Raw genomic sequence first — 13698 nt, 5'->3', positions numbered from 1 at the left:
TTTTATTCTGTTAGGTTTTATCATCATATTAAGGAGTAAGAATGTGCAATATTCATTCCATATAAAATTCATTAAATCAGTGATAAATTTAGCTCAATAAGTTTACTGATTCTGAAAATGATTGTGCTACTAAAGCCTCTATTTCCAACCCAAGTAGCAGCTGAAAAATCTGAAGTACTCAGTCTTCCATATTTATATGTTAATGGATATGCTGAATAAACAGATCTATTAAGTTGTTCAAGCATTCCTGTTATAAAACATCTTTCTTCTCTTGCTCCTACTTTTGAAAAATCACTTAATTGGGCTTATCCCTCCCAATCACAGGAATTCCTGAAAAAAAAAAGAGAATTGTTTAACACAAGAATACCAAAGAGCTCTCATGTAAAACTCTGATCACTCAGTTTCATGGATCTTTTTTGTGTTAGAGTAGTTTTTTTTTCTGATTTGCTTGGTGCATTATTTCTTTTTTTAAGGTACTTGAGCTATTGCAGAGGAGGATTTGTTTTATCTTTTGAGGTTGTGGGTATATTTTTTATTTAGAGTACAATACAGCCATATTATGAATAAAAAGTATAAGAACAGTGAATGCAGTTGGGTTCTTCAGGAGACTGTTTTGAACAGTGAATGGATTTGAGATCTTCAGGAAACCATTTGTACTTTTTGTGTGCCCTTTGTATGGGATAGATTTGTATGTTGTAAAATACAAACTCTAAATTTTGCTTACTTGGGTTATGGTGGTGGTCTTGGACCTGTGTCAGACCATACACCCATAGGGGAATGCATGTGACTGTTCCTTCTTTGTCTGGGATATAATCTTCATATTCTCTGATGTTTAAAAAGTTTGTGAACTTTGAAAAGTTCAGGTTTTTATCGCCATTGGGGAAGCAGAGTAACTAATACATTATTCTTATTATTGGTAAAGATAGTAAAACCAGAAATGTAACAGCAGAGTTAATAATAATAAGGTATGTATGTTGGGATACTGTTGAAATGTTTTTTTATGAAGGGCAGTCATGCTAAGCAAATCTGTCAGAATTCTTTGAAGCCTATGCTGAGCTCGTGAACAAAGGGAAAAGCATTGATACTGCTTACTTGATTCCTAAAACACTTCTAAAAAGACTCTCACAAAAGACTTTTTGAGAGAAACAAATGCTTTGTGAGGTAAAAGTGGAGGTTCCATCATTAGGCAAGAGCTGGGTAAAGGCAGGATAAATGGCCCATTTACTCACTGAAAGGTGGTCTCCAGAATAATTGGTCGGGATCTGTATTATGCCTGTGCCATTCAGCATGCTCATAAAGGATCTGGATATTAGGGTGATTAGGATTGCATCAAGGTTCATCAAGGGTAGCATATATGAAACCCAAGTTTTAAGGATCATCTTGTGATCGAGGTGGGTTGTTAAAATTTGAGATGAAGGTCAGCATTGATCCACATGTGCATTGTAAAGTAATGCACATGAAGAAAACGCAACCTTAAGTTCATATACCTGGTGATGGGCTCTAAATTAACCGTTGCCATTAAGGATGGAGATTTTAGAGGTATGAGACATTCTACGAAGGTGTTAGTTTAATTTGTAGTAGCAATGCAAAAGGCAAACAGAATATTAGAAATAACAGAAAGTAAAGGAATAGAGGGCAAAACAGGAAGTTTCTTCTGTGTTTACCCCACTTTGTGTGCAGTCTTATCCCATTTTCTCACAAAGGACATGGTAGAAGGGTACGGCGGAGGGATGGGCCAGCATTGAGGAAGTGTGAAACAGTGTAGAAGTGTTTGGCATGAAAAAATAAAACTGGATAACTTCATTGTGTTACCCAGAGTTTTCAGGTTGTTGCATATGAGCCTATTCAGGCGTGGTGGTGTTGCTTTGATTACCTTCCTGGGTGGGAGAGTTGGAGAAGAAAACCTGCACTGACACTTGCAAACTTTAACAGTGTCATACAGCTTTCTAAAATTCTCACTTGCTTTACTCAAAAAATATACGGAAAGATAATACTTGATTGCTGAGTCTGCAGTAGCAAGATGTGGTGGATAGCAATTAAAAAAAGCAGTGTGCTTGCTCTCTCGAAAGTGAGATGACCTGCTTGTGGCTGAAAGCAACACTGATCAGATGTGTCATTCTTAACTGGGGAACACTTCTTTTTGTTTTTTTCCTGATGTTCTTTCTGGGGTTGTGACTATTTTGATACGATGTTGTTTTTTCAGTTATAGTTTCATAACATGTGGGGTGTTTATCCTGGACACGTGTTCATTGCACCGTTATGCCCAAGAGTTGGTTTTATCCAACTCTCATGGGTGTGTTCTTTTAGTGAGAAGATATCTGACAGCATCTCGTGCCTTTGCTCTTGGGGACCCTGATACAAGGTGTAATGAGCAGGTTTCAGTGAGGAAATACAGTGGTGCTTCTTTACAGCAACCAACATGTTACACACCCAGTGCTGGGCGAACCAGTCTGAGCTGTTGGTCTCCACACACAGAAATTTCCCCTTTGAAGGGCATCTGTGTGTGTGATTTGTTCATCAACATCTATTCCTGCATTTACTCTCCTTTTGTACCTTCCTACTTCAGGACCAGGGCTGGATTTCAGAATCAGAGAAGTTATTGGGGAATGCGTGTGATGAGTTGCCCCTCCATTCCTTCGAGTCCTCCAAGAACAGAAAGCAGGGCTGCCTGATTTCTTAGCGCACATTTTTCTAGGAGGTTCTGCAATTTAGGCAGGTTCTGTCAGTAGACGGAAAACTCTTGATGGGAATGGTCCACATAAAAGTTACTTAATCTCCCATCTGTATCTCAGCCAACAATGAGATTCTGTGATAGCCGTAGTCAGCAGTGCTTGTATCTAAATTGAGAGAGGTATAACCTTTGGGGCAGTTAAGAACATGCATCAGCCACTTGGGCATTTGGCTGCAATAGTACTGCCCTGGAGGCCTGGATGCAATTTGCCTTTAATTAAAGAAAGCCGAATTCTGTGATTATTATTACAAGAAGGATTATATATTATATTTCCTGAATATTTCCAGAGGGGAACTGAATTCTAGTAGGGAATACTGTCCAGAGGAATAATGCCATATACTCCTCTTTCTCCTATCTTTTGGAAGTAACAGCTTGCGTTCTAGCTAAAAAATGCACACAAAATAACTTCTGAATGTGTGACTGCAATAGCCAATTAGAAAGTGCACAGTTTAATGTGAGATGAATGCTCTTCAGTAAAAGGTTGCTGTATATTGTATATTGCATTTTATCTGTCAATCTGTATATGTTTGTTAGAATGACCTTTGATTCACCCTGTTCATTAATGCGGAATGACTATAGCATGCCTGCCTTTAAACTTAATATTATTCTGCTCACATCTCCATTCTCAATATAAACATGGCTATTTTTAGCTAGCACAGATTCAGAATGTGCCTTGTAAGCTTAAGGGGGATTTATGGAGCTCCTGTGTGTATTCACTAGAGATTCCTTGTTGAAGCTTACTGATTTAGGATTGGGGAGGGGTAAAATGTACTATTTAATTCCCGGCATATGCCTGCAGGAGCTATATTTAGCTACAGCTACTTGTCACTGCCATTGTGCTATTTTTACAAAGGGATGCAGCAGTTTCGTTGTTCAGGAGCTTAACTAGACGTAAATGTAGATGGATGAGCTACATAAACATTGGTGTACTGCGAAAATTGCTGCTGAAAGTCAGTGTGTATGCTGTAGGTGTACTTGAGTAAAACTGCACTAGAGCATGAACACAACAGGCACTTTGTTCAATAGACTGGTTGTGTAAATTCGCCTGATTAACACATGTGCTAAATATTATATTTAATTTTGCTTTAGACTGATAAAGTAGTTTGACAGGAATAACAACGTGGGCTTTGTATTTGTACATAAAAAGGTCTGACTTAATGCAGTGGCACAATTTATTTCATTGCTTAATCAGTTATTAAGAATTTTATCATAGCTTTTGTAGTTGCCATGTATATTTTTAATGGAATACAGAAGAGAAAAATTAGTATGGAGAATGCTTGCTGCAGTTTGGTTCTAGAGGATGATTACATATGCATCACAAGATGATTACATATGCATATCCTTTTTATAATGCATGTATCAGGACTCTTGCTATCATTTACTGTACTATTTGGTGCTTTAATGAACAATATCTACTGGGAGAGTCTCCTTTTCCTATTTGGGGAAAATTAGGAATTCTACCTTGATCAGTTAAGTATTCCAGTAGATTTAGATTTGCTTCATGATTTGCATTCAAAGAAATGTATAGCTACTTACGGTCCTTTCTTGGCTGCTTAATTTCTTCTCAAAAACCCAGGGTTTATTTTTTAGCAAAAAAAAAAAAAAAAAAGGAAAGAAAAGAAAAAAGAGAGTTGTTGTGTCATTTATAAAAATACGGAAAACCTGAAGTATATTTTGTGTATCAGAAAATCAGACAGGCTAGCCATAAGTGAAAAGACTAATATTCTCCAGTGAGAGAGCAATGAATAGATCTCTTTCTGCAAAATTGCATGGTATCACTGTGCATTCATTCCATTGATTATTTTCATGTAAAAATTCAATTTATGATATAATTTACTTTTTATGAACCATGATACGGTGTTTTCTACAGGTAGAAAATTTCATATATGGTTGTTCATGTATTCCACTTCTGATCTTCATTTCTTATTGTGGACTTTCTTGGGCAGCCTAAGATTTGTGCCAGATACTAAAGACATCAGGGAGGACTAATTTATTTTCAGTTTTGGAATAATGGTCAGCTTGAAATAAACCTTGTGAGGTAAAGGCTTGGTGCTCTCCTTATCACAAGTGATATACTCCACTTCTCCTCCCAAATGTCCTTTCAATACCAGTATTTCAAGTAAAGGAAGGTCTAAATATTTGAGGGAATGGTGTGGATTCTTACATGGAAGAAGCTTTGAAGATATCAGCATCCAAGTCCCTGTGGTCTGCGTTTTGCAGTAAGAGACCGGTCCAAAGAGTCAATGGTAAGAAGCGTGTGTATCTCAGAAACCATGAAGTATGTCGTGAGAGCATTCAGACTTCAGTAACGCTGCTCTTTGCTTAGCTCTCCTCAATGGGGAGTAATAAAAACACAACACTACTGACATTTAGTTGGAGTTTTTTTCCTATTAGACTGGAGATTTTTGTCTTCCCAAGGAAAATTATAGAATCTCTGGCTAGTCAGCAGTTTCTCTGCTTTTCCTCTTTAGTGGTGTGTGGGGGTGTGTTTTTTTCTTTTATCCTCCTGAGAACAAGTGGGCAGGAGGATATTCAGCTTATGTACATAAGGGCACCTGTTGCTTCTCCCAACACTGCTGTTAAACCTCGTTTTTTTATACGGACTTTATCCTTTAAGCCTGATTTTTATACAGACTTCATCCTTTGTCAGGTTGCCCTGTGGGATCATAGACGGTAGACTTAATGATGGGAGAAGGAAGCAAAAATCACAACTATTTGTCTTTTGTTAGACTATTGTAAATTGAAACTCAAGAAAGTGCTAACTAAATTAATTTTGACAGTCAAATGAATACATAGGCAGAGATATGTGCATTTCTCAATGCCAGGACTGAATTTTTTCATGAGCTCAACTCTAAACATAGACGCAGTCTTGGCATTCACAACTTGGTCCAAGGACTGGAAGCTTGACCTGTTTGAGTCCCATCTTCCTTTCAGCTACGTAGGCATCTCCATTTCCCTCCCAATGCTTACGTTCTGGTCTTCCCTGAAAAAAGATTCAACTGTGTTCAATGTACTGCATTTCTGTATGAACCATGTTGCTGGAGCAGCATATCCCACGTGCTTGGATTTGAAAGCTTGCAGTCTCCAAGAGTGGACCTTTCTGGGTTTGGCCAGGTAATTTCGATAATAAAGATAGGAAATTGAGGTATGGAGCCACATACAGAAAGAAAGATAAAAAATTTAGTCTGACTAGGGCAAAAAATCCCTACTCCACTCCGTGGTAACTGTGTGCTGTACAGACGGGGGTGAATGAAGGTGAGCGAATAGGACTGGCCTGAGGCAGCAAGGAGCAGAAGAGACCTTGAATGCACCGTTTGGAACCGTGGTCTGCAGCCCGTAGCATCACGGAGGCCCTGCGGGGCTGTGCGAATACACCAGCCCTGAGAAGAACTCAGCCTCAAGGCCCAGAAGCAGCGAGGAATGGGGGAGCAGGTGGAGATGCCACCGGCTCTGCATCTCTGCACCCACGGAGCTGAGGCAGTGGGACGCCGCCTGCGTCAGCAGCGCTGGCACTCTGAGCGCACTTTCAGCTGGCCATCTCTTTGCTGCTGTTACGGGCATATTTCTTGTCAGGGTTACCTGGTGCTGTTGAAGAGTGTGGTTAATTTGAGAAACTTTCTCTTTGTTACTGCCAGATAATTTAATTAGTTGCAGTTAGGCAGCTGAAATTCCTGATCCGTGTATTATTTACACAATCCTCAAAGCTCTTAAAAGAATTTAAGCATGGCACCCAATAGGAGAAATTGAGAAATTAATCTTGCAGAGAGAGATTCTCTGGTGCCTGTTGTAAGGTGGAACTGATGAACTAGTACATTTTTATTTCTCTTCATTACTGATGAGTATCACTAATTGCCCATCAGAGTTGAATATGGGAGTGGAATGGTCAGAGAAGGAGAGGAAAGAAGGAGGGAGGCAGACAATTTAACAAAATGGGGGGTTATAGTCTGTTTAAGGAAAAAAACCAACCCACTCAAACAAACCAGAAAACAAAAGGCATCCAGTGAGAAAAGGCGCTGAAAGTCAGAAAGAATGGTTAAACACTCATTAATGCATAGAGCATGTCCTGCTAATGCTAATTTGCATGGGAAGCAGCTCAGGAGCATGATGGGATTTGGGAAGAAAACATATTTACTCTTGGGCAAGTGATTTTTTTTTTTTTTTTTAAGGAAGGTATATTGGAAAATTAGACACCTAGAATAAGTTATTTTTCAAATTTCAAGCCCTAATCCCATGAGAAATTATATTTATTAGTAAGAAATGTTTTCTCTAAGCAGTTCAGAAACAAAAATTGAAAGATTATAGTGTGAATTTATATATTTTTAGTCTGGTCTTCATGCTGCCTTTTTTTTTTTTTTTTTTTTTTTTTAAAAATGTTATATCTTAATGGGGAGCCTGCAATGGTATGTTCTGGTATTTCTTCACAGCTATTGCAGTTAGTATCTGCAGAGTCTCAGGAGCAAGCTGCCTATATCTAAGTACTGGCATTTCATCTTGTATGAAATGTTGAGATCTACTTAGTGTCATTTCTACTATACTAAGGAGATTTAGAAAAGACCTGAAAATGCAGCATACGTGAGTCTTTCTTACAAAGTACAATTTGTTAATTTAATTATGGAAAACAATGATAATGGATATTTCAAAAATTCATGTTCCAGTTTGAAAAAAATTTGACGACAAAATCTTGCTTTGCTATCTGAAACACAAAATGCAGTATTTATGGTGATGCAATACTGTAAGAAGAAATACTATAAAACAGAATCTTCTGGTTCTTCCAGTAGCAAGATACACATGGGGATAAAATCAGAGTTATTGCTAGTATAATTGCTTAGAAGTAAAGAAACAAAGAATAAAGAAACAAATCTACTAAGCAAGATAGATGACGTAAGAATTAAACCCAGGAGCTCCGGACCTGAACTGTTTCCAACTGTAAATTTTACAAAACCAAAAATTTAGATGCATAAAAGTGTTTTTCAGCAGTGAGGAGGAAAATATATGAACATTTTATGGATTGTTTACTTATTAACAATATATCAGTATGAATTTGAGTTTCTTAACTACTAATTCACCTACAGTGTATATTGTTCTTATTGTTTGTAGTTTCTTTGTTGATTATATCTAATGTTGCTGTTCAGTAATTATTCCCTCTTTTAAAAGAAAATGACTCCTAATGTTTTTCATATTCTGAAGGATTTTTTTCTTAAAAACAGTCTAATTATGAGAGTTGCTAATATTAAATTAAGCTAATATTTTGTGTTCTTCTATGGAATGTTTATTTTCCTTTACATACAGCATATAATGATTGTGTCTCTGCAGGTGGATTCTTATATCCTTGAGTTACAGTTACCTTAACATACTCTTGGGCTAAGCCCATTTTTTGAGCCAAAATAGTGCTCCTTGCTACATATAACTTTGAACACTTTTTTGGGGTAAAGCTTCTTGACTCTGGTAGTCAGTCAACCCTCTTACCAGAGAACAAGCATACAGAAAGGGTTGAGCACCATATTGAGCACCACAAGAAATCCCCTTAATCACTGCTCTTTCCCCCTTCACTTATATATTTCTTGTGTCATTAGCTGTTTTGGGGAGACCTGTTCTCAATCCATAATGGTCTAGGTTCTGCGTAAGTAGCAATATTTTGTAGAATTATATGGAAATTCTCTTTAGAGTTTACTCTGTACTTCTTGCTAAGAAGTACTGTAGTAGTAGTTTGGTAGAAATAATTGATCTGAGTTGTAGATTATAATTGTTTGAATTGGCAATTAAAAATCAGTATATGAAAGGTGTTGCTGTTCACACAGAGTCACTACTGAGGGATTGGCAGAGGAGTACTAACTATTGTCACTTAGGAAACTTGAATGCCAAATGTTTTGCTTTTCATTAGTGGCATAGTGTTATTCAAGTAGCAGTCCTTTTCTAATTTTGCTTTTAATTCTGAATATGGGAAGCATTTCCATGAGCAGACTGGAGAGAATGATTTTAAAAAAAGCCAAACAACTGGTACCTGCTCTATGCAGAAAATATGTTTGAGGAAAAAATGCATGGGAGAAACCAAAATGGTAATTTTTTGATAGTTTATCTGTAAAATATTTCTTGTCAATATAGTAGGTGGTATTAATGTCTGGTACCACTGCATAAGAGTCTTGTCATCTGGAACTTACATGCAGAAACACTTTTCATCATCTTCTTTCCTTTTCTTCATCAATAGAAGGAAGTACCAATGAAGTAGTAAAAAATTTATCAAGTCATCATATAGTTTAAACAATCTACCCATATTTTTACCCTTGAGTTTCCAGAATGCAACTCAGCTTAGAAATAAGAATCCCCCCCCCCGCCGCCCCAGTCCGTAGATACTCTGAATTCCAGATGTGTTCAGTTAACAATAGGCTTCTTTTCCTGGCTGCCTGCCCTGAGTGAGAGGTCACTGTACTCTATCCTTCCTTCCTTTTCTTTTCTATGGATCATCCGCAGGCAAAATTATGTTCATAGTGACACCCTGCTGTTTCCTTTTGGTCTGCAGTGAAGCAGTTTGGAGAAATCTAATAAATTCTGTTGGTATTTATAAAAATGAATAGAATCTGCAGCTCAGTCTGTTATTTGTGTAGGTTTGACAAGGCCACTGGAGTAAGTATACAACATTATTTAAATCAGGGGCTGTACCATTTGAACCATTCTTTTTTGCAGGTGCTGTGGGAGAGAATGGTAAATTGTTTTAAATTGGAGGTTTGTAAGTTTATGAAAGTGTAGGATTTTTTTTTTCTATCCTGGAGATAGAAAATCAATCTTTCATATTGTATGTGGAGTCCTTTCCAAGGTACATGTGCGGAGAGGGGTTTAAGGAGGATTGAATTTGTTTTTTTTAACATTCTGTTCATATTACATGAATCCTAAGCAATAAAACTTTCTCTGATCACCTGAAGGCTCCTGAAGAAATCACTTCCTTCAGTCATATTCCTCCCTACACATACATCTACAGTCCTGATGTAAAGTCTGCCTGCTGTTTTATCTTTGTGTGTAAGTGTACGTTCCTAGAAACCCCGCAAATTATCATGGCCAGAGAAAGATTATAGGTTTGGGTGTTCTGTGGTTCTCAGAGGTATTAAAAATCTCTGTGTCCTCAGTATTAAATGTTCCCAGTTAGATCTTACATTTTGAGTGAGAAGAGGTGTTCTCCTGTTGTCTACGTTAATAGAAGACCATTAGGTTTTCTTTTCCCTGTTCTCTGGCATGGGGTGTGGGGGACATGCAGCGTCTTCAGCAAGTTTTCTTTGACAAATGCCTCACTACAACAGGGACCAAGATTACGATGATGCCCTTAAACAGTCCTGCTCATCAATGTCACATAATGGTTGTATTTTTTAGCCTTTTTTCTGGAGGTTTTTCATTTGGTATAGGATGTTACAAAGTGTTTTGCATCTGAAATGATAATGCTCTGTGACCTTTCAAACTAACATTTATTACGTGTTTACCTGTAATTATACGGTACTGGGCTTAATAAATCAGCTTTGTGCCATGGTCCTGTGTAGAATGAACTGTGGCTCCATACCACAGGAGCTTTCCCAAGCAGGATACTGTCAGTACAGCAATAATACAGAACATGTATAGCTGGAGTTTTCACAGATTTCCTAATTGAAATTGAAGTCCATTCTCACATTATGATGTAAGTAGCGTCAGATCCCTGTACTTACGGAGTCTGGCTCTGATTTTTATTAAATGGTCCAGCTGGTTAATTAGAATGAAGTATGTTTTGAATGGGTTTGCGCTTTTTGATTTTTGTATTTAATATTGATTAGCTCTCCTGACATAACATAAACTTGAGTTAGTTAACTACAAATTAGGAATTGACATAAGCAGAGTATACGGGTATGTCCAGCGTACCCAGTGAAGGTTTTAATGTGTATTACGAGGTGACTCTTATGAATTTTAATGAAACTAAGTTAGGAATTGGAGTTAGCCCACTTTACTTAAAAGCAAACTGGAAATAGGCAAAACATGTAAGCATGTACATGCAGGAAAACATTGAACTCTTGATTTTGGTGTTCTTTAAATGACTGGATTGTGGTTATTTTAAGAAATTGATTGTATCTGTGTTTCTGTTCCTTCAGCCAGACTTAGAAACAGAATGACATCAAACATAAATGGTTTTTTGTAAGTTAGAAAATCCTTAGATTGTTCCTTAGAGCTAGAAATTAGGAGGTTTCATAAATTGTTTTGTAAGTCTTCAGTTGAGAGGGAGAGTACTTTTCTCTGTGAGGATTGATGACATCTGATAAGTATAATTGGTTTCCCGGATAAGTTGTTGACTTGAGGTTTGGGTTTTTTTTTGGTTTTGGAGGGGATTGTTTGTTTGTTTTAATAAAGAATGAGCTAAAAGCCAATCAAAGAGGAGATAGGCGCTGTTTCTAAATCTTTTTAAGAAACGGCTGTCCTTCTAGACATAACATGGTAATGTGTCTGTCAGGGTAGAGGTCTGTCACTACCTCTGTCCTTGCTCTGAGATGTGGCAATAGCAGCTGCTTGGGGACCAGAATAAGAGCTGAGAAAAAAAATAATCCAGTGACACGTCCCAAATTCTCGCCTTGCTTCCAGCAAACTGTGTTTCAGGAATGTAATGAAAGAAGAGGTGGTATGTAGTGTCTTTGAATGAATCAAAGGTTTGTTCTGAGCTTGAACACTGATAGCATGGGGACTGGGATGCTTGGAAGCTTCCCACATGCTGTTCATTAAGGAAAAAGACATGAAGCCCAAAATTTCATCACAGAAGTAAAGGCTTACTACTACTGGGAGTATTGAGTGTGTAAGACTAATGCTAGGGAATCATCCTCATTTTTAATATTTGCTAGCCAATCATGTTCTATAAAATGAACATCAAAGAAATACAAGGTTCATGCACTAGATCTAGTTAACAGTGTTGTTTTAAGCTGTTAGTTAATAGAGGTAAGCATATGCTTACCGTGACTTGTTGAGATACCAGATGCTTTTGGTTTTGTATAATCTTTATCTGTTCACACCCAAAACCTTTAAAGGTTTTCCATTTGATTATGCAGGTAATGAAGCGGTGAATATTTTTTCAAAACTATGAAAGAGCATATCATTTAATAAACCCTAAACTTTTCTAAGCAAAAATAAGCTCTTTATTTTTTCTGTGTTAAGTGTGGTATGGAGAGGAATTATGTAGAGAAGTCCAGCTGACTTTGTTCTGTACTCTTTAGTTTTTGAAAGGATTAGGAAAAAAACCCAACTGTTTACCTAAGATGCAGTTATTTGTTAGATTGCCTTTTTTGCTTGAGATAATGGAATGGATGTGCTAGGAAAGCAAATTCTTGAGGGCATAGAAACTTTGTTGGTAAATCACTTCTGTGGTCTATTTTAATTGAACTTGTGATATGCACAGTAATGAAACATACCTAATAAGTAATTCACTTTTATTTCTCTAGACGCTGGAAGCCATTTTGAATTTTAAGTACTCTGGTGGACCAGGACATGTTGAAGGATATTACCGGAACCTTTCACTAGGCCTTCATGTAGAAGTAGAGCCGTCTGTTTTCTTTACGCGTGTTAGTACCCTTCCAGCAACAAGGTAAGCCTTGTTTTGACTCTTGTATATTTGACTCATTGTCTCTATTATGTTGGCTGTAACTTAAAGACCATGCTGGAAACTTTCGATATGATCAGCAACATGTAGGTAAACAATTATGTGAACAAATTTTCAAAATTCCTCATTTAGGAGTTTAACCTCCTTTAACTGCAGACCATGATTAAAGCAATCTACGTGCATTGGACAATTTCTGAGGTTCAAATGTTTTTTCATGATGGTTTATTTTACCAGAGACAGGATATCTCCTGTTTATTTTAAAATTTGATGACTCCTTTCTGTATCTCTTGGCTGTTGTGGTGTGTTGTACACTACATTGTTTTGTGTTCGTCTAACAGAATCTTACCCAAAATGCATGTGTAAATGATCGTCTTTGGATGTGAGGAATAAACTGTAATCATTCTGTCCTTTGGTGCTTGCTTTCTCTTGGAAGCCACAGAGTAGTTTCACATATTGTAGTGAGTTTTAAAATCATGGCAACACGTGATGGTGGTCAAATGCCATAATCACGACAATCTGATTGCCTAAAATTCATCGGCCACTGAGTGCAATCAGTTTTAATATTTTTTTTTCTAAAATTGTCTTTATTTGCTGCTAAATACACAGTTCCTATTCTGCATGTTTTTATTAATTTTTCATTGCTTTTCATACTGCCTAAGCAAAGCCCCTTTTGCAAAAATGAATTCTGTAAGGTAATGATTTTTCTGATCCTTAATCAACAATTTTTTATTAATGTAAGTTCGCCTATGCTAATAGTGAAATACTCTACAATCTTTAAATATTTGGGATGTATTTGAACTCTGGGAGTTCCAGAGGTGGCCTTTGAATAGCTGTCATTCAAAAGATGAATAAATAAGCTTGGGTTTGTTGGGAAGAAAGACGACTGAGAATGGACTTTGTTTCAGTGTGTAAATACTTCTTAGGTATAAATATCAAGGAGAAAGAAATACTCTTTTAGATGAAGGATGAAGTTAGTGCAAGAAAAAATTGTTACAAATTGAACATGAATATGCTTTTATTAAAAATCGCCTTGCAATAATCAGCTACCAACTATCAAGTAGGAGGATTATTGAAAAGAAAGCTAGTGTTCATAGTGCAAGCAAGCATTTTGTTTGGTTTAAATTCTGAAATTATTTCATCGCAGTTATGTAATACTACTAATAATAATAGTTGAGAGTGAACTTAATTGATCCGAGAGATTCCTACTGGTCCTAGGACCTTTTTCATGACAGACTTCCGAAATTAAACCCAAAGATAGGCAAGAAGAGAATATATGTCTAGGAGATACTGGGATTGTATTTCACTTTCAAAGAAACGATGAGTCACCAGTATCATACCATTGCAAAAATGTCAAAGGATGGATGGACAGCAACAT

At 37.0% G+C, this 13698-nt stretch overlaps 1 protein-coding gene across 5 annotated transcripts in view; it reads left to right on the top strand.

Moving 5' to 3' along the window:
- Positions 1-13698, top strand: part of TRAPPC9 (trafficking protein particle complex subunit 9) — a 522423-nt gene that overhangs the window by 173387 nt on the left and 335338 nt on the right. For all 5 annotated transcript variants that reach the window (XM_049819680.1, XM_049819672.1, XM_049819700.1 and 2 more), the window contains one exon: positions 12166-12308. In XM_049819680.1, coding sequence (XP_049675637.1) covers positions 12166-12308 — 143 coding nt within the window. The remainder of the gene's footprint in view (positions 1-12165; positions 12309-13698) is intronic.

This window comes from Accipiter gentilis, chromosome 2 (assembly GCF_929443795.1).
Source record: "Accipiter gentilis chromosome 2, bAccGen1.1, whole genome shotgun sequence".
Lineage (NCBI taxonomy): Eukaryota > Metazoa > Chordata > Aves > Accipitriformes > Accipitridae > Astur > Astur gentilis.
Note: the sequence above shows the minus strand (reverse complement) of the source record. Positions and strands in the feature narration are given on the sequence as shown.